The following is an 18,894-nucleotide window of genomic DNA, read 5'->3' on the forward strand; positions in this document are numbered from 1 at the left end:
GCCCTACTTCACCGTCCCTGCTTCAGGTCCAACCCCACTCCTCTCCCTCCCTCCACCCCCGCTGCTTCGGGTCTGACTCTGCTCCCCCCACCCCTGTGCCACTTCAGGTCCAACCCCATTGCCCTTTCCCCCCATCACTTTACGTCCATCCCCCCTTCCTCCCTGCACCACTTCGGTTCAGCCCTGCTCCCCCACCTGCTGCTTCAGGTCTGACCCTGCTCCTCCCCATTCACCTCGCCACTCCAGGTCCCCTTGGCTCTTGTCCACCTGCTTCCCCACTCCTCTCCTTCCTTGCCGGCTGTTCTGGGGGGCATCCAGTCAGGCGGCAGCCAATCGCCTCCTGCCCGATCCACAACGCAAATTTAGTTTGCCAGAAGCGTTACAGACAGACGGACACACATACAAAATAAGCCTTTTATTATATTAGAATTTTCATGGTTGATTATGCTGTTGTATGAAAACAAACTCTAAACTCGGTGCTTTTGAATCTCATACTTTGCTCAGATTTGTCCTCCTGAAGTAAAGAACAAGCAAACATCTCAGGAGCAGTCTGAAGTTGTTGAAATTGTAGCAGAAGATAATGACCCAGACATCATCTATGTAAGAAGCCATTTTACCCTATTTAAAAACCCAAAGATAATTGGCAGTGTCAGTAGAAAACCTGGAGTGCATTTGTCACCCTAATTATTTTTTTGCTACTTGGAAATTGCTCTTGTGCCAGCAACAGGGTTTGGGCATAACTGTCTAAAGTGCTGTTAAAATATTTTAGCAAAACTATCTATGGATTATGGTTGAACTGTGGTAACAAAAAGTATTTTTATGCAGTAGATAATGTAGCGTAGATAGGACCTAAGTAACTTAAAGCTAGTAATACTCTGTCAACTAGTTCTGAGCTCTCTAAACCCCTGTGTTGAAATATCACTTGTCTTAATTACTTGTGGATCATCTGCTCTAAAGTGCTGGTTTGTTCATAAAACTTGAAAAGGTAGTTTTGCTAATATAATGAAAATCAGTCCATAAAACAATAAACCTCCCATATAGGCACAATTAGCACATACTTGCAACTAATTATAGAACTGTAATTAATTTAGAATAGTTCCAAAACCCCATAAATCTCAGCCTTTTAACAGCTCAGTATGTTTCCTCCAAAACAGACAGGCCACCAACAAAGTGGATGAGATTCACATGTGTTAGAATTTGGATTTTAAATTTAACAACTCTGGAGTCTGATGGTAAAAGCCATAACGAACAGAATTACAAAGATAAAGTAGAGGAGCTCATCCCCTAAAAACACCACAAAGTAATTATCTTGGAGTCAAGGAAGGTAAAGCATGAAATCTAGATTGACCAGGGTAAGGTGAATAGAGTAATACCCAGGTATTAAAATGCATTTGTTGCAATGCTGTACTGGAGGTGAGGAACTCTTTTAAAATATGGCAAGTGTGACAGGAAAACTTTATCTTTCTGTTGTAAGCCAGCTAGCAGGAGAAATATAACTGTTACGTGACACTTCAAATACATAAAGGGGAAAGCCTGTAAATAAAGTGGTAGTTGTTGTGAAGCTTGGACAGATTGCAGAGCTACATTAAAAATAAAAGCAGTTGATGTAAGAAGACTCTCTGGCTGAACTCTTGAAGTGACAGCAAAATAATTTCCTTACAGTTAAAGGGAAACAGTGAAGGTTTAAGTACAAATAATTGACAATGCATTCTGATAGCAGAACTGTTATTGAGGAAATAACTAAAGTATGTTGTTGACAGACCAAGGACCTCAACCCTTAGGGGAGTGTGACAATGGGGGATGGCACTGTAGATACCTTGGGTGACTGGTACCTCCTGATTCTGTGGGGGGGGGGGGGGGCCACAGATCACCAATGGCGGGGGAAGGGAGGGTCTCCCAGCAGCCAATAGCCTACCAGGGGGAGACCACTTCTACTGGCACTTCAATTTTGCAGCTGGTGCTTCCAGGGGGTGCACGGCCAATCTCAGGGGGTGCACATACATCCCCTATGCATCGCTAATGGTAGATATTATTAAATGTGATGACCCAGATTAATTATAATTGTTTTAAGTCTTCTATCTTGGATTTTCTATAGAAAAATATTTATAGATATGCAGATAATGCTGTGTGTAAATAGTAGTGTGGTACAGTAGAACTAAACACTTCATAGGTGGAACCACCTGACTTGAGTTTCCAGGCTTGTCGCTGAGCCACTGGGTGCTAAACAGCAAAGTGACTTATCCAACATTGATTTTTACCACCTGTTAATTAGGGTCTATGTTGCTGGATACAAATAACAAGAAATGTTGTGAGTTAGGCAGGATAATAGGCTTGTGATCTGTGTTTCTTGCATTAATTATTCGGGGGTTTTTATTATTGTGTTAGCCCAAAACTGAAAGTATGGACACCTACAGAAAAAAAGCCTGCCATATTTGAGGTCAGGAAGGAATTTGGTATGGACTGTGGAGGTTTTTGCCTTCCTCTGGAGCAGGCAGCCAGTCTGGCCCTGCAAGTGAAAGGAAGAAGAGTTCTGCAGCAAGCTAGTTATGGCTAAGTTAATGCCATATGGTTACTATAACTCTGGTTACCCAAATAGGTTGGTGTACAAATTCAGACACTTCTTTATTACCACATCTATTAAATTATTCTCAAATCATTTAAATCTTAGGATACATCTATAGCAACTGAAGTTGCATTTGCAAGCAAAGTAGTTGCAAATCAGATGTTGTTCCAAGTGTAACTACTCTGACTAGAACATCATTAGACATTCAGCTCCTGTTTTACTTGTCTGCACTCTGGTTTCCAGGTGATTATTAAAAGAACAACAAACCAGGGATGAGTTTAGGCTGATACTGCACTTTCTTCTCTATTTCACTTGCATGCATTGTTCATTGTCAAGGAGACAGCAGAAGTGGGACAATTTAACCTATATTTTAGTGCATAGTTGCACACAATACAAAATATGATAAAAATGGGAATGCACTGGGAACTAGTTATTATGATAAAACCTGACTGCTGAGCCATCCTAACATACTGTGGCAGAGCACCTTTGGTGTCTGCCACTTTAAGAGCCTGCAGAGGCGACCGGCAGGTGCGGCTCAGCTCTGATGAGCGGCCATTTTAAGATTCAGGCGAGCAGAGTTGGAGGCAGCACTCTGCTGCCTGGAACCAAGGAAACAACATCTCCCAGTGGAGCTGGTGCTCTGGTAACATCAGGAGGTAAGGGCAAGAGCTGATGGCGATGGTTAGGAGGTTCCTGGTCCTGGGCATGACCTGAAATTGCACCCTGCTGGGGATGGGTGGTCTGGTGGGGCTGTTTGTGGTGGAACAGCCCCCTAGAAATGTCAGGCCAGTTACCACCCCAGTGGAAGGCACCTAAACCCCAGCCCCCACAGAGGCAGTTGGGGGCCAGGCACAGCTGTGGCCACCTGAGCCTGTGTGGGATGCAAGACCCCAGAGAGTGGAGAGTGGGGCCAGGCATGGCTGCGGCCACCTGAGTCTGTGGGATGTGTGTGGCCCCAGGCCCCAGCGTAGGGGGGACAGAGAATGGGCCTCAATGGAGGCAAAGGTGTAGAGCAGGGTGGTGTGGGACACCTGACAGCCTGCATCCGAGTGGCAGTAGGGAGGCTTGGAGAGCCTAGTGAAGAGGCAAGGAGCCCAGCTGCTAGGAGCCCCAACTGTGCATGTATGTGGGAGAAGGAGCCCAGTGACAGTGAGGGGCTAAGAGCCTAAGGAGAGAGGCTGGAGTTAGGGGCTGGGATATAGTAACAACATGTGAATGCCAAGAGGGGCAAGTAGTGAGGCCCCATGAACAGGGGGCCTGAGATGAGGTCCTGTGAGGAAAGGATCCAGATGACTTGAGGGTAGGCCCTGCTAACTTGGGAGCCAGGTTAGATCCAGGTAAGCCTTTGGGTGCCTGAGGCCACAGGTGGGCCAGAGGCCGATTGGGTGCAGCGGCTGAGGAAATACCATGGGTAAGCAGCAGGTCGAGTCAGGAACCCCTAATTCAGAGCAACTGGGTTTATGACCCGGTGAGGAGCTAGAGGCAGAGTCACTCCAATGTTCTGCAAACCTCCCAGCGCTTGCTCAAATGAGGGTCCCAGAAGAGGCCGCACGCTTGCTGACCAGGAAGTGCAGGGAAACAAGCCCCAGGACCCTTTGGGCATGAGTAGGGTGAGTGTAGCTGTGGAAAAAGGAGGGGTGGTATGAGAGTGGCCCCACAAATGGGCAATATGATAGAAACCATGTGAGAAGCGGTGGAGTGGGAGAGGCCTTAGTGAGAGGGAGGCGGTATGAGTGTGGTCTGTAAGAGAGCAGAAAGCGAGAAACCTAACACTGGGATGAGGCCGGAGCAGAACTCAGCTGTTAAGAACATCTGTGAGACTTGGGATGCAGTACAGGGGTAGTTGGAGAACTACCCAACATAAGCCCCAGGAGAACAAGGCATCTGAAGGGCAGCCTCCTGCCTTATTAAGAACCAACTAAAAGACAACAAGGCATGGCAGGAAAGAAAGGTGGGTGGCATGCCCAGAGGCAGGTGAGGAGACTACCACTGTGGCTAGTCAGGGAGTTTCCACTTTGCCACACATACATATGAAGAATAAGGGTCCAGCAACAGCTGTGCTTTGACTCGTCTCAGATAATAGGGCAGATTTATGTCAGTGGGGCTCTGTCCCATGTTGAACATGCACTGTGCCAGGTACAGGTCTGAGTAGCCTTCTGTCCAGAAGCCAGTCCATCCTTGAGTTTCTTAACTTGCATTGGATTGTGTGTACACAGTAATTGCTCTCCATCAGTTTTAAGAAGATGTGAGTTTTAAGAGAGAACAGCTCTTATATTTCCTCAAGTGGAAGAACTCTTGCTGTGTCTGGCCTTTGTACAGGAAACAGATAAAATAGCAATGGTATTTAAGAAATGCAGAACTCTAGAACTCTTGGCTCAGATATAAAACCTTTTATTAGACCAAACTAAGACATCACTAAAAAAAAGTCTTTCTGCTATGGTATTTATGCACTTTTCAGCTGCATGAGTGTCAGTGCAGTCTGATTGTCATTCTTCAAATGGTGCTGGAATACCTTTTTCACAGCCATTATAGAAATGCCTGTAAACACTCTTATCAAATGATATTTCTTTTTTCCTCTTAAGTGGCCATATGATTAATTTTGAAAACAGTGGATCTCTCTTGGTACATAGCACACCATTCATCCCAATCGCTGTTGGTTCCCTGAAACTTTTAAGCTCATCTGCTGATTTCTTATTTCTCTTAAACAACATGTCTGACATTACTTCTTGCTCAGAGTACATTTGCGTGATCACAGCTGGCAATCGCAATTCTGCCAGTTGGTGACAAATTCAGTTAGACAAATACCTCCTTTCATGAGAACTATCATTGCTTTTCTGTTATGGTGCAGCCTTAAGAAATAACAAAATAATTCCTATTTTGTTTTGTTTTTTAATAATGGGGTAGCTCCTTTATGCTAAACCTTAAGTTTACTAACTTCCTCTTATTCCCCTTAAGTCCTGCATTTCTTGCCTCAAGTATTTGTATATAGTCTTTCTATTACGTTTGTATCACTTGCCATACAGGCCCTCTTGACTTGAGGGAAACCTCTGATATCTTTTTTTAGACCATAGATGATGCAAATCAGTCAAAATCTTGTTATGTATTTCATAGATTTCATAGACATCAGGGCTGGAAGGGACCTCGGGAGATCAGGTCCAGCCCCCTGTCCAAAGGGCAGGAAGTCAGCTGGGGTCATAGGATCCCAGCAAGATAAACATCCAATTTACTCTTGAAGGTGTTCAATGTAGGTGCCTGAACCACCTCTGATGGCAGACTGTTCCAGACCTTGGGGGCTCAGACAGTAAAGAAATTCTTCCTTATGTCCAGCTTGAAACGGTCTTGCAGGAGTTTGTGACCGTTCGACCTAGTCATCCCTTGGGGTGCTCTGGTGAACAAACGTTCCCCCAGATCCTGGTGGTCACCCCTGATAAACTTATAGGTGGCCATCAGATCACCCCTGAGCCTGCGCTTTTCCAGGCTAAAGAGTCCCATGGCTCTCAGCCTGTCATCGTAAGATCTGTTTTCCTGACCTCTGATCATGCGCGTGGCTCTCCTCTGGACTCTCTCAAGCTTCTCCACATCCTTTTTGAATTGTGGAGCCCAACACTGCACGCAGTACTCCAGCTGTGGCCTCACCAAGGCCGAGTACAAAGGGAGAATGACGTCCCAGGTTTTGTTCAAGAAGCATCTATGGATGCAAGCCAGCGTTTTGGTCGCTTTATTAGCCACAGCATCGCATTGCAGGCTCATGTTCATCTTGTGGTCAATGATGACCCCCAAGTCTCTTTCTTCTGTAGTTGTATCCAACGTAGCACTGCCGAGCCTATAAGGATGCTGCAGGTTTTTCCTCCCAAGGTGGAGAACCTTGCATTTTTCGGTGTTAAACACCATCAGGTTCTCGTCCGCCCATTTGCTGAGCTTGTCCAGGTCAGCCTGGATCACCCGCCTATCTTCTTTGCTTTGCCCCAAAGTTTGGTGTCATCGGCAAACTTGGCCAGTCCACTCCTGACTCCAATGTCCACATCATTAATGAAGATGTTGAACAGTATGGGTCCCAGGACAGAGCCTTGAGGGACCCCACTGGTCACAGGGCACCACGATGAGTGACTGCCATCAATTACAACCCTCTGGGTCCAACCACGAAGCCAATTTCCCAGCCAACGGATCGTGGTGGAGCCAAGGCCACAACTGGCCAGTTTGGCCAAGAGGTGATCATGGGATACCAGATCAAAAGCTTTTCTGAAGTCAAGATATATGACATCAATCTCTTCTCCCTCGTCCAGGTGATAGGTCACCTGGTCATAGAAGGAAATGAGATTGGTCAAACAAAACCTACCCGCAACAAACCCGTGCTGGCTATGCCTTAGGATGTTAGCCTGGGCCAGTCCATCAAGGATGGCCTCCTTAATAAACTTTTCTAAGATCTTCCCCAGGATAGAAGTCAGGCTAATGGGCCTGTAGTTAGCCAGATCCACTCTCCTCCCTTTCTTGAAGATCGGGACCACATTGTAAATGTAAATGGAGTTCTGATTGAGGATTTGAACCTTAATTTGTCAAATGGAATAACATGAAATGGCTCTGGTGTGTGTATGTAGATGACTTGACCAATGCAGGTGAACACATCATTATCAGCACAGGAGCTAATATAGTGATACCGATCTATGACAAGGCTGCTTTCTCCATTATTTCCTTTGAACTGCCTTGATAGCTATGTATTACATGTATTACTGACGTGCTTTTACTTGGAATCATACATCTCCTCTTTTGTGTGAGGATTCTTATTTATCACAACACGAGAATTCCATCTTTTCAATCTTTATCAACTACCTAGATCTTGATATCCATTTCATCGCCAACCTTATTTATTTGTCACTGGTAATCAATTAGCTGTGACTTCAAGCTGTGCTAAAATTCTGTATGCATAAATTCATCTTCACTAGTTTATCAGGGTATTACCCATGGATGGCAGAAATCAGTATCAGTTATTCTGCATTCTACACATTAATGTTGCTAAACGGTGCCTGTGGCCACCCCTTTAAATAGAGGCCTGCCCTTGGTTTTATTGTAATTCCTTATTTTTTTTTACATTTATATTAGTTATAAAAACTCACTCCAGGCTAAAATTTGACATACAAATCTAGGTATCTTAGAGTGGATTTGAAGTTACCCCATCAGTTTTTAGTAGGTAATAAAGCATGGCGGCTTAAGCAGTCCTATGCCATATATAATACAAATAGTGAGAGAACAGAGCAGGACAGTATGAAACTACACATTTGTCCAAACCAGAAAATGTATGAGGTTGAGCCAACAGAAAGATGCTATAGATACTGTAGCAGGAAGACTCATGGGTAGACACTCATAAGGGTTATGTATAGTTGAGAAAAGAAAAAGATTAAGTGATGGTGAATTTGGAGAGTAAGATTTCATAGATTTTATAGACATTAGGGCTGGAAGGGACCTCGGAAGATCATCAAGTTCAGCCCCCCTGCCCAAGGGTCAAGAAGGGTCAGCTGGGGTCAAAGGATCCCAGCAAGATAAATATCCAAATATCTCTTAAAGGAGTCTGAAATAGGTGCTTGGACCACCTCTGGAGGCAGTCTGTTCCAGGCCTTTGGGGCTCGGACAGTAAAGAAGTTTTTCCTTATGTTCAGCCTAAAACAGTCTTGGAGTTTGTGACCGTTTGACCTTGTCATCCCTTGGGGTGCTCTGATGAACAGGTGCTCCCCCAGGTCCTGGTGTACACCCCATATATACTTATAGGCAGCCACCAGGTCCCCCCTGAGCCTGCACTTTTCCAGGAGTGGCTGGAGGGACTCATGGCTCTCAGCCTCTCATCGTAAGGCCTGTTCTCCTGCCCTCTGATTATGCATGTGGCTCTCCTGCCCTCTGATTATGCATGTGGCTCTCTCTCGAGCTTCTCCACATCCTTTTAAAATTGTGGAGCCTAGAATTGGATGCCGTACTCCAAGGCTGAGTACAGTGGGAGGATGACATCCTGGGATTTGCTTGAGAAGCATCTATGGATGCAAGCCAGAGCTTTCCTCACTTTACCAGCTGCGACATTGCATTGGTGGCTCATGTTCACAACTGTCTGCATGGAGCCCAGAACCATAGGTTCCGTCTGGGTGGAGACCTCAGAAGCACTGGAGGGTGAAGCCTCAGGCTCTGAGGGGACCCTCGGGGTGCGGCATGTGGCCATCCACATTGTGCCACTGGTACTCCAGCTACTGATGGGACTACCTACCCTGCAACTCGCTGGCAGGGCCTTGGGCCCTTCCACTCATCTTCCTGCACAAACTCCCATGCTAACTCATGCACCAGACCCAAAAGCATGTTTATTTGCATGACCAGTTTATGAGGCTATGGTTATATGGCTCCCTGGGGGGCTGGGCGAATTGGGAGCTGGGGGAGGGGGGGAACGTGACCCTCCTTGGCTCCACTCAGCTGTCCTGCAGCTGGGCTACGTCCCTCACACCATGGGCCTCTGCTTACCTCCAGGCAGGCTGGAGCTCATCGGGAGTCCTGGGGTCCACTTGGGGGGGCCCTGGGGGTCCCTGGGGTCACAAGGGCACAACTGGCTTCTGCCCATGCATCTCTCACCAAGCTGGGGACTGAGTGCAGCTTCTGCCATTGGCGGGCCCTTTTTAAACTGCACGCATGCACAGAAGGGCCCACTGGCACCACACCACACTCGGGGGGCTGGGGCATCCCTCCCCCTACCAATGGAGGGGACAGGTAAGTGGCCCCCCCTTCCTTGTCTTGTGTGCTGGGTGGCTCCAGTCATGTGGCTTCCTGGGGGGTTGGACCAAGTAGGAGCCTGGGGGGTGGGGGTGGGGGTGTGACCCTCCTTGTCTCCACTCAGCTGCCCTGCAGCTGGGCTGCATCCATCCCATCATGGGCCCCTGATTACCTCCAGGCAGGCCAGGGCTCATTGGGGATCCTGGGATCCACCTGGGGGGTCCTGGGTTTCCCTGGGTTCATGGAGGTGCTTCCACCCGTGTGTCTCTCTGTGGAGCCAGGAACTGAGATCAAAATTAAGGATATGTTTATTCTGCCTCCACAATGCTGTCAAGAGTGCCTCCAGAAATTGAGGATACCTGCCCAGATACCAGTTTCTTGCATGCTTCAAAATGGCAATGCGGGACAACCCCCAGAATATTCTTCCCAAATCAGTTCCAAGGTTGGAACAAGTACAGAGTCTTAGCTGTCTCAGAAACATGAGAGAAACGATCTAAATATACCTTTTGAAATACCAAAAAAACCCAAAATTGGTTACACAGCTGCAACAGCTTCAAGTATTTCCTGGTACAGTTTTTAGAAAATGTGAAGTAACTTGATATTTAAGCTGTGGAGTGAAAAATCAACCCCTAGTGCTTTGAATACTGCCTGTCCATGCAGGGAAAAGGTAAGAGGCTTGCAGTGGGGCATCTCTAGATTCCAAACACTATAAAAAGGGTAGTGTTATTCAGCTTTCATGCTGACAGGTCAAGTGATATAGTGATGTCTCTTATCAACTGAGGAAAGTTGAAAGCCACATCAAATTTACTTCATTGCAAATTGTAGTACAATATTTTATTCTATACAACACACCTTTCCCTCAGAATGAGTCCCCAAAATTGGGGTACTTATATTAGGTAAAAAATCTAATTCTCTGCCTGGATAGAAGCACTCTGATTTCATAGATTTCATAGACATTAGGGCTGGAAAGGACCTTGGAAGTCCAGCCCCCTGCCCGAGGGGCAGGAAGTCAGCTGGGGTCACAGGATCCCAGCAAGATAAGCATCCAATTTGCTCTTGAAGGTGTTCAATGTAGGTGCTTGAACCACCTCCGCTGGCAGGCTGTTCCAGACCTTGGGGACTGGGACAGTCAAGAAATTCTTATGTCCAGCTGAAACAGTCTTGCAGGAGTTTATAACTGTTCAACCTCGTCATCCCTTCAGGCACTCTGGTGAGCAATCGTTCCCCCAGATCCTGCTAAACACCCCTGATAAACTTATAGATGGCCATCAGATCACCCCTGAGCCTGTGCTTCGCCAGGCTAAAGAGTGCCATGGCTCTCAGCCTGTCATCGTAAGGTCTGTTTTCTTGACCTCTGCCCATGCCCATGGCTCTTCTCTGGACTCTCTCAAATTTCTCCACATCCTTTTTGAATTGTGGAGCCCAACACTGCACGCAGTACTCCAGCTGCGGCCTCGCCAAGGCCGAGTACAAGGGGAGAATGACGTCCCAGGATTTTCTTGAGAAGCATCTATGGATGCAAGCCAACTTTTTGCTTGCTTTACTAGCTGCAGCATCACATTGCAGGCTCATGTTCATCTTGTGGTCAATCATGACCCCCAAGTCCCTTTCATCCATAGTGCTAGCCAGTGAAGCACTGCCGAGCCTATAAGGATGCTGCAGGTTTTTCCTCCCAAGGTGGGGAACCTTGCATTTTGCGTTGTTAAACACCATCGGGTTCTCATCCACCCATTTGCTGATCCTGTCAAGGTCAGCCTGAATCGCCCTTCTGTCCTCAGGTGTGGATGCTTTACCCCGGAGTTTGGTATCATCGGCAAACTTGACCAGTCTGCTTCTGACTCCAATGTCCACATCATTAATGAAAATGTTGAACAATATAGGTCCAAGGACAGAGTCTTTGGGGACCCCACTGATCACAGAGCACCATGACGATTTGACTTCTATCAGCCACCACCCTCTGGGTCTAACCACGGAACTTTAATTCCAGCTTCACAGTGCAGCAGCTGTTGCATTACCATTCAAGCAGCCAAGAGAGTCCGTTGACTTAATGGCTTATAGTTCTTCACTCCAGAAGTATTAACAATTATCTCACCTTTTTAATCATCTTGATGTTCCACTAATTCAGCTAACCTTTTTAAAGACAGTTTTGCTCAGCTGCTAGGTGTTCAGCTAAGTTAAGCAGAAAAAGAAGGGTGAGCCAGCTGAAGATTAGGTTCTCTCCCTGTTTTGTGCAGCCATAACTGGAAAAAAACCTCCCTCATTTGGCCTTTCAAAAACAAGATCCTGGATTGTGTTATATACAAGAAAATACAGTAGCTCTTGGAGAGGTTCAGTAATCCAGGATGTGACTTATCTGCTTACATACTGGAGACAGCTCAGTCCTGCTACCAGGTGATTACAATAGGTGGTTAGGCACACTAATATGCTGTAGCAGGGTCCCATTATGTGAAGAGTAGTATGTAAACCTAAATGAGGGGTTTACAATCTAATAGTGTTCTCATTTCACAGCCAAGGAATTCAAGGCACCAATTAAGTAATTTAGGTAGAGTAATACAGACCTGGTTCACTTCCTGCCAAGTTCACACAAACTTAATCTGGCTGAAAGCTTTAACCACAAGACTAGTCTCTCTCAAAATGCTGTTTATACTAAATGAAATTAAAATTGGAAACTAATTTATCTACTACTTTATTTTTTAGTCCTTTTGCTCTTTGCTTTTCCCAGGCATTAGCAACTGCTTCCCTTGAGCATCACCTCACTCATTGCATTTCCCAGGAGATACTGGACACTTAAGAATTTGTCTTGTCCTTTGGTGGTGGTGTCTACCATCCTCTTCCTGCTGGCAGAGCAGTCACAGAGCTATCTTTTAGGCTTAAAATAAATTCTACTTTTGCTTGTGAGTCAGATTTCTTGGTATTCTCAGAGGAAGCCTTACCAACACAGTTCTCAGGTAACAGACCCTCATTAAGTCCAAAGTATTTTACTTTGCACCCTCAACACAAATGGGGAAATGGATGAAACTTTCCACAGCAGGCTCACCCCACTCCTGGAAGACATTTCCACTTGAATTGTAATGCTGAATAAAACACTGAAGCCTAGAATAAAGGATTCTGTGGAAAGGAACTAGTATGAAGTAATCACACAAGGTTGCCAGAAAATCACAGCACCTTATCTTCAGACAAGTGAAAAGTTCTTCCCAGTGAGAGTTTGTTCTTCCTTAGCCACTTGACAATAAGTATACAAATTGTAGTCACTGGAATTGCTCATCAGCTTTACTTCCTTCCTGAAAAGAGGTACATATAAGGCTGTAGTTAGAGGCGACTATTAAACTGCAAAACAGTATTTATTGTCTTTGTCACTGTGTACTAAACCATAGAGGTTTTGCCATGTTTTCCCACTTTATTTTCATCTTTATTTTTATCCAGTAAAAAAATAATGGGTTTTTGGTCATAAAAAAGAAAACAAGTAGCACTAAACTGAAAAACACATATAAATGAAATACTTCAAGTCTGTTTCTGCCCATTTGATTTCATTGACATTGCTGGAATTATGTCAATGGAAACGAGCAAAATTTGTCAGTTATATTTGCAGTTAATCTCCAGTTAATAGCTATTATATTTTAATTTAATTTTGCTATGTAGATCGATGGCTTTTGAAAAATAGTAGCTTATTAAAACAGAGAAATCTAGTGTTGATTTTTTATGTACTTCAGGTTATAGATTCTGAGTGTGAGACTGAAGACTTGCCGAACTATGGAAAAAGTAATGAAAGGCTTTGGTTGAACAAAGGTAAAAGTATAAATTGCCACTTTCATTTCTATACTGCATTCATGGAAGTGTTGCTAGGAGTATTTGGAATAAATACTGCAATTTATAAATACATATATATATATATATATATATATATATATTTTGAAGCTATAATGGGTTAAATATAAGGTCAAAATTCAGTTTCAAGGAAAACTTGCAAATGGTGTTTAAAAGGACCAAGATAGCATTATAGCATCTGTATTAAATATCAATGACTTTTAAAACATTCTTTTAAGAAATTACTTTCAAACGATTATAGAAATCTGTACTCTTGTTCTTCTCATGTTCCTTGCTAAATGTGTAGATTTATTTGGAGGAAAATGCAAGTGGCCTGACATACAAACACGCATTTGTCTTGATCAGATGGATCCTGCAAAAATAAAGGGAAGTAATGTGCCTCCTTCAAAGGTGGAAAGGTGAGAATAATACTATTACCAAAATACAAAATGGCCATTTTCAAATTATTTGTAATGACTGTAGCTAATGATACCGAATATAGTAATATATTATATAACATTGAATACAACATGCCAAAGAGCATACTAAGAATAGGGCTATTGATCTTACAAGCTATCACACTAAGTAGCAGCTTCCCTGTAAAATTAAGACTTGACTTTTTATGGTTGTTATTTATACTATGTATGTGGTGAATTTCAGAACATTTGCTTCCAAGCCTCAGGCCTATTCCAATCACCAGTATAAACTGGACCACTTCAGTGCAGCCATTAGAGTTAGGTAAATGTGAAATTACTGTCAGAATTCCATAGGAACCATGTGATGATCCAGGAAATAAGAAAGAGGCAAGGATTTCTGGTGGTGATTATCTTTTATTGGACCAACTGCACGGTTGGGAGATTTGGACAATTTTTTGAGTGCAAAGTACTCTTCAGAACACTGGTGCCTTACAAGTGAAAGCTTGTCTAAATGCATCTAAGTAGTTGGTCCAGTAAAAAATGTCACCTACAGAAATCTTTGCCTCTTGCATGCAACCAGTTTGGCATTCTGCCAACAACCTTGACTTCTTCGGGTGAGTGGGTGTAAATGCTACCACATACTTCTATGCAAAAGGGGTCCAGTAACTGGAAAGTATATGTAAGCAATATTATAGGCATTAAAGCTATGCTATGTCAAAATGAGATCGTAAATATTTTTCCTCTAATTCAGCCCCTTATGTTGTGGGTAGAAGTAAGTTCTATACTTTATGCATCATGCAGTACTTTATGTAGCACCTACATAAGCCTAGGAAAAGCAATGTATGGTTTCCTAAAACCAGGGAACTCAGCTTAGCAGGCTTACAGGAGTCTGTCAAATTAGAGAACAATACACAGTTCCAGTCCTGCTAGGCCAGTCCCCTGAGTGAGTAAATAATATGTATGTTCCTCTTGTCCTTGAGAGATTCAGGTTTATGTGCTATCTCTCTTTATTTGAAAATTAGTTTCATTCTTACTATGGCAGCTCTATCTGTATCTATGGTTTATAATAAAGTGATTAAAAAAAAAAGATACTTCATCACTTCCTTTTGGCATAACAATTACAACCAATCTGTGGTCTACTTTTTTCTAGTTCATTGGCTGAAGAGCTAAAAGAGCACGCTGAAAGAAAAGTCCAAGTGATTATGCAGTCGGCTGCTACAGCAAAGCTTACAGAGTCCCCTCAGAGCTTGTCTGGAAAGAAAACTATAGCAATATTAACATCTCACTTAAGGTGAGAGTTTCTTTGCCAAATGCTTTAACTTGAATGGTTCTGATGCTTTTCATAGTATTTGTGTAACTGCAGCTTTTTAATCCACCCCAGTTGAGCAATGCTACACTTTGGAAACTTTCACTATTTGAGAAGTCCATAAAGGAATCTAAATGGTATTTGAATGTCATGCACACTGCCCAGAACATTAGAAAAATTGAATCAGATCTTTGGCAGTATACTAATCCAGTTTTAAATGCCTAGCTTAAGTAGTAATTTCCAGATGGACATGTGCAAGTTAGGGCCTTTGTACATGCCACAAAATTGGCCTTTAAATCAGCTTCAATGCCCTTTTGCACGACTTTAATGGCATTGCTGTTTGCACGTTCAGTAGCATATTCTGTTTTAATGGTGTTAGTTTGCACATTCGACAGCTTATTCCGCTTTAAATGACTTTGGTACATGGCAAGATAAAACACCTCTGAGAGGTTTTAGTTAGCTACCTAACAAAGTGCAATAGTGCATGGGACGCTGGAAGCTGACATGCTTGGGGCTTCACAGGCCACATGCAGCTCAAGGGCTATGGGACCTGCCGGCAGCCCATGCAAGCAGGCTCCACTGAAGAAGAAGAAAAAAAAAGGACGAGCCTGATCTTTTTTTTTCTTTATCTCCCCGGAGCCTGCCTGCCTGCCTGAGCTGTACAGAGGCCTGGTACTTCCCTCTGCAGCTGGGTAGGGGGCCGGTGCTTCCCTCCACAGCTGTGGTGCCCCCCTGGGACTGCCCAGCTCAGGGACCGCTCAGCCTGCCCGTAGCTCGCCCCTGCCATCCCCACTGCCAGAGGCAGGTAAGGATCAGGCCCAAACCCTTGTGTACATGCCACAGGGGGTTAATTTGGTTGAATTCTTCCTAAATTGAAGCAGTATTTAAAAGCCCACTGTTTCAATTTAGGGAGAACAAACCAAATTAAACCCCCATGACATGTACAAGCAAGCTTGCAGTATACTTATTAAGGTATTTGCCTAAATTTGCTAATGGTTTTGGAGTTCATCTCCAAGTTTTGAGGGATCTGTATGTAAAAAGAAGTGAGTTCAGTAAATATAACAAAATGTGCATTAGCAAAGATTTTTTTAACAAGGGCATGAATTTGCTGATTCCTCTAATGCTGGCTTCAACACAGTGAGACTAAGAAGTATTGGTCTCCTTTCCTGTCATACAGCTTGATTGTGATGATAAATTTTCATTTTGTTCTGTTAAATCTATATCTTGTTGACAACCTCTCTTCGGAGTCCATGTCAGCTGTATTGCCCAGGGCAGTAGCACTGAGGGGTCATTTTTCAAGTCACCAGAAGTGAAACACTGTGTTCCTCCTTGTGGACAATGGCTTGCATCAAGTGGGCAAAAGTGGTTGTGAGTTCGAATGAATTGCTTAGAGATGTAGATGGAGCTTGATGGTGAAAGTTGCCCATCTTTAACTCTTAAACTGTAGGTAAACTTTTTGGCAGATTCTGTGCCACTAAAACAGAAAGGTGTATGTGTGGACAGCAAAGGTCAGAACCTATTCCACATTGTTCAAGTCCATGAAAATCACATCTGCTTTTGTAATGCACCATCATCTTACCTTGAAGACTGAGTCACAGAAAAATAGAGGGGAAGAGGAGGACCCACTTGCCTTTTACTGTTTTTCAAGGTCTTGAGCAGCATAGAGTATTATACCCCATAGGGACCCTACATCCATTTACATCCTCAGTAAGTGAAATAGAATCTTGGCTCAAGATACATTTTCTTGATGAGTTGCATGTTGTCTATATAGTAACCCTAACTCATTAGCAAGTGCCATTTGATTTATTTTTCCTGCTGGTCATTATTTTTTTTGTTTTTTCTTTGTTTTTATTTCAGAAATAATTATGATTTCAGGTCCTGACCTGATTCCCTTGGGTCTTTTATTTTTGAGGTTTCTGCTGCTTTCTGGCTACAGAAAAAGTTATAATCTATGTTTTTAAAAACAGAATGGGAGAAAGACTCCTTAAAAGCAATCTCTGCCTTCAGACAGAAATCTGTTGTGTGATACGTAACAAATGTTAGAATTCAGAATATGTTCCATGTCCACACTACAAAAATGGAAATAGCTTCCAACACCAGATCTGCAAGAAAGACGGCCAAATCCAGTGAAGGACTAGTCCTTAGGTGGTATCTAAAACATTGGAAAGTGGCTCCAAGGCTCCTTAAATTATGTATGTGGAAAATTGGGCATTCTGAATGGTTCCAAAACAAACACACTGAGCAGGAAGCTGCCTTGAGTCAAAATGCTCATTCTCCTGCTGCCTGGAGCCAAGCCATAAGGAGATGCTGATGACAGAACCAAGTTTTAAGTCCTGGGATCCAGCCACCTTATTCGTGGCTGTTGGGAGGTGCTTCTAAGCGGTGAGGATCTGCAGCTGGAGCAGTTTTCTGGAAATAGGCCCCTATACTCATTCCTTCACAGAACTGATTGGAATTTACTCTTTCCTTTTACAGTCGAGGAGAAAGTGCATATGGTGTCCTTTTATGTAGCAGTCTAGTTAAAAAAAAAAAAAAAATAAAAAAAAATCTGAGTTTCTGTCCCACATCCCAGGCTAGTGCCCTAACAAGTTTACAGACCTGTGGGGACATTCTTCATCCCTGTTTAAGCTATGCCACCCTGCAGCAAAAAATGCAGGATTCATTTGATCAGAGAAAGAGAGAGAAAGAGTGAGTGTGCACACAGAGGGAGCATACATTGACAGAAGTGACATTTTTCACATGATCTGGCCCCAGAAAGCGCTCTACAGCTGTGACCTACACATGCATGGCTGCAGAGTACTTCTAAAATGGCTGATCACACAGAAAATTAACCCTCGTTAATCAGGTAACAGATTAAGGCCCTCTGCTTTAGAGCACCTTGGGGAACGTGTTCCCTCAAGAGTTAATTTTTCACTCAGGAGTGGCGCTGTCAGTGGAGAGGGAGGAAAGGGAGCAGCAGCAGGTGCTGCTATGCCTGGCCTGAGCTGGAGTGGAGTGTTGGAATGGAGCCCCTCACCTCACAGCTGCCCACAAGCTACCTCACAGCCCCCCAGCTGGGGTTTTGCGGGGAGATTGGGACTTGCCCCCAAGGCAAGGGGACTCCGTTCCACCCTGTCCCATCCCACCCCCTGCTCCAGTTCTGGCTGCAGTAGCAACTGCTGAGTAAGCCAGGCCTGAGTTAAAGGGGATAGGGGTAGAACAGAGCCCCCTCACCTGGGGTCCCAGCCCAACTCCTTCCAGCTGGGGTAGTTGGCAGGGGCTGCAAGGTGAGGGACTACATTTTACCACCCCCACTGCAGTTCAGGCCAGGCATAGCAGCCCTGTAGCTTCTGCTGTTCCCTTCACTCCCTCCCTGCTGACAACCTTGGACCTGGGGAGTAGGGCAGGGCTGGGGACAGGGGTGGTCCAGAAGGTCCAGTCTAGGCAGGCTTGATTCCCCCTTCAACCCAACAGGCAAATTTGGGTGGGAGGAGGAGGGCCTGCTCTAACTCATGATGCTTTATGTAAAGCACCATGAGTTAGAGTAGGGCCCTGAACATAATTTCATAGTTGGTGGGGTCAGAAGGGACCTGAGCAGATCATCAAGTCCGACCCCCTGCTATGGCAGGAAAGAGTACTGGGGTCAAACAACCACAGCAAGATGTTCATCTAGCCTCCTCTTAAAGACCCCCAGGGTAGGAGCCTGCACCACTTCTCTTGGAAGTTGGTTCCAGATCCTAGCCGCCCTGACCGTGAAGTAGCGCCTCCTGATATCTAGCCTAAATCTACCCTCTGCCATCTTGTGACCGTTATTCCTAGTCACTCCTGGTAGTGCTCGGGGGAACAGGGACTCCCCCAATGCCTGCTGGTCCCCTCTGACTAGTCTGTAACAGGCCACTAGATCCCCCCTCAGCCTTCTCTTGTGGAAGCTAAACAGGTTCAGTGCCCCCTATTTCTCTGCCACACAGTGGTTAGGACATTCACCTAAGAAGGAGATATAACATACAACTTTGGTATTTCAACTTTTTTAATTAAAAAAAAAGTACATTTAATCCTTAGGTGAATGGGAGCAACCTACTTAATTATTT

At 44.5% G+C, this 18,894-nt stretch overlaps 1 protein-coding gene across 1 annotated transcript in view; it reads left to right on the forward strand.

Moving 5' to 3' along the window:
• The window catches only part of MORC1 (MORC family CW-type zinc finger 1), a 91,786-nt gene that overhangs the window by 56,946 nt on the left and 15,946 nt on the right, over positions 1-18,894 (forward strand). The window contains exons 20-23 of the mRNA XM_090041464.1: positions 505-600; positions 13,012-13,087; positions 13,413-13,524; positions 14,672-14,812. Coding sequence (XP_089897590.1) covers positions 505-600; positions 13,012-13,087; positions 13,413-13,524; positions 14,672-14,812 — 425 coding nt within the window. The remainder of the gene's footprint in view (positions 1-504; positions 601-13,011; positions 13,088-13,412; positions 13,525-14,671; positions 14,813-18,894) is intronic.

Source organism: Crocodylus siamensis, chromosome 1, assembly GCF_052110815.1.
Source record: "Crocodylus siamensis isolate JL-2025a chromosome 1, ASM5211081v1, whole genome shotgun sequence".
NCBI lineage: Eukaryota > Metazoa > Chordata > Crocodylia > Crocodylidae > Crocodylus > Crocodylus siamensis.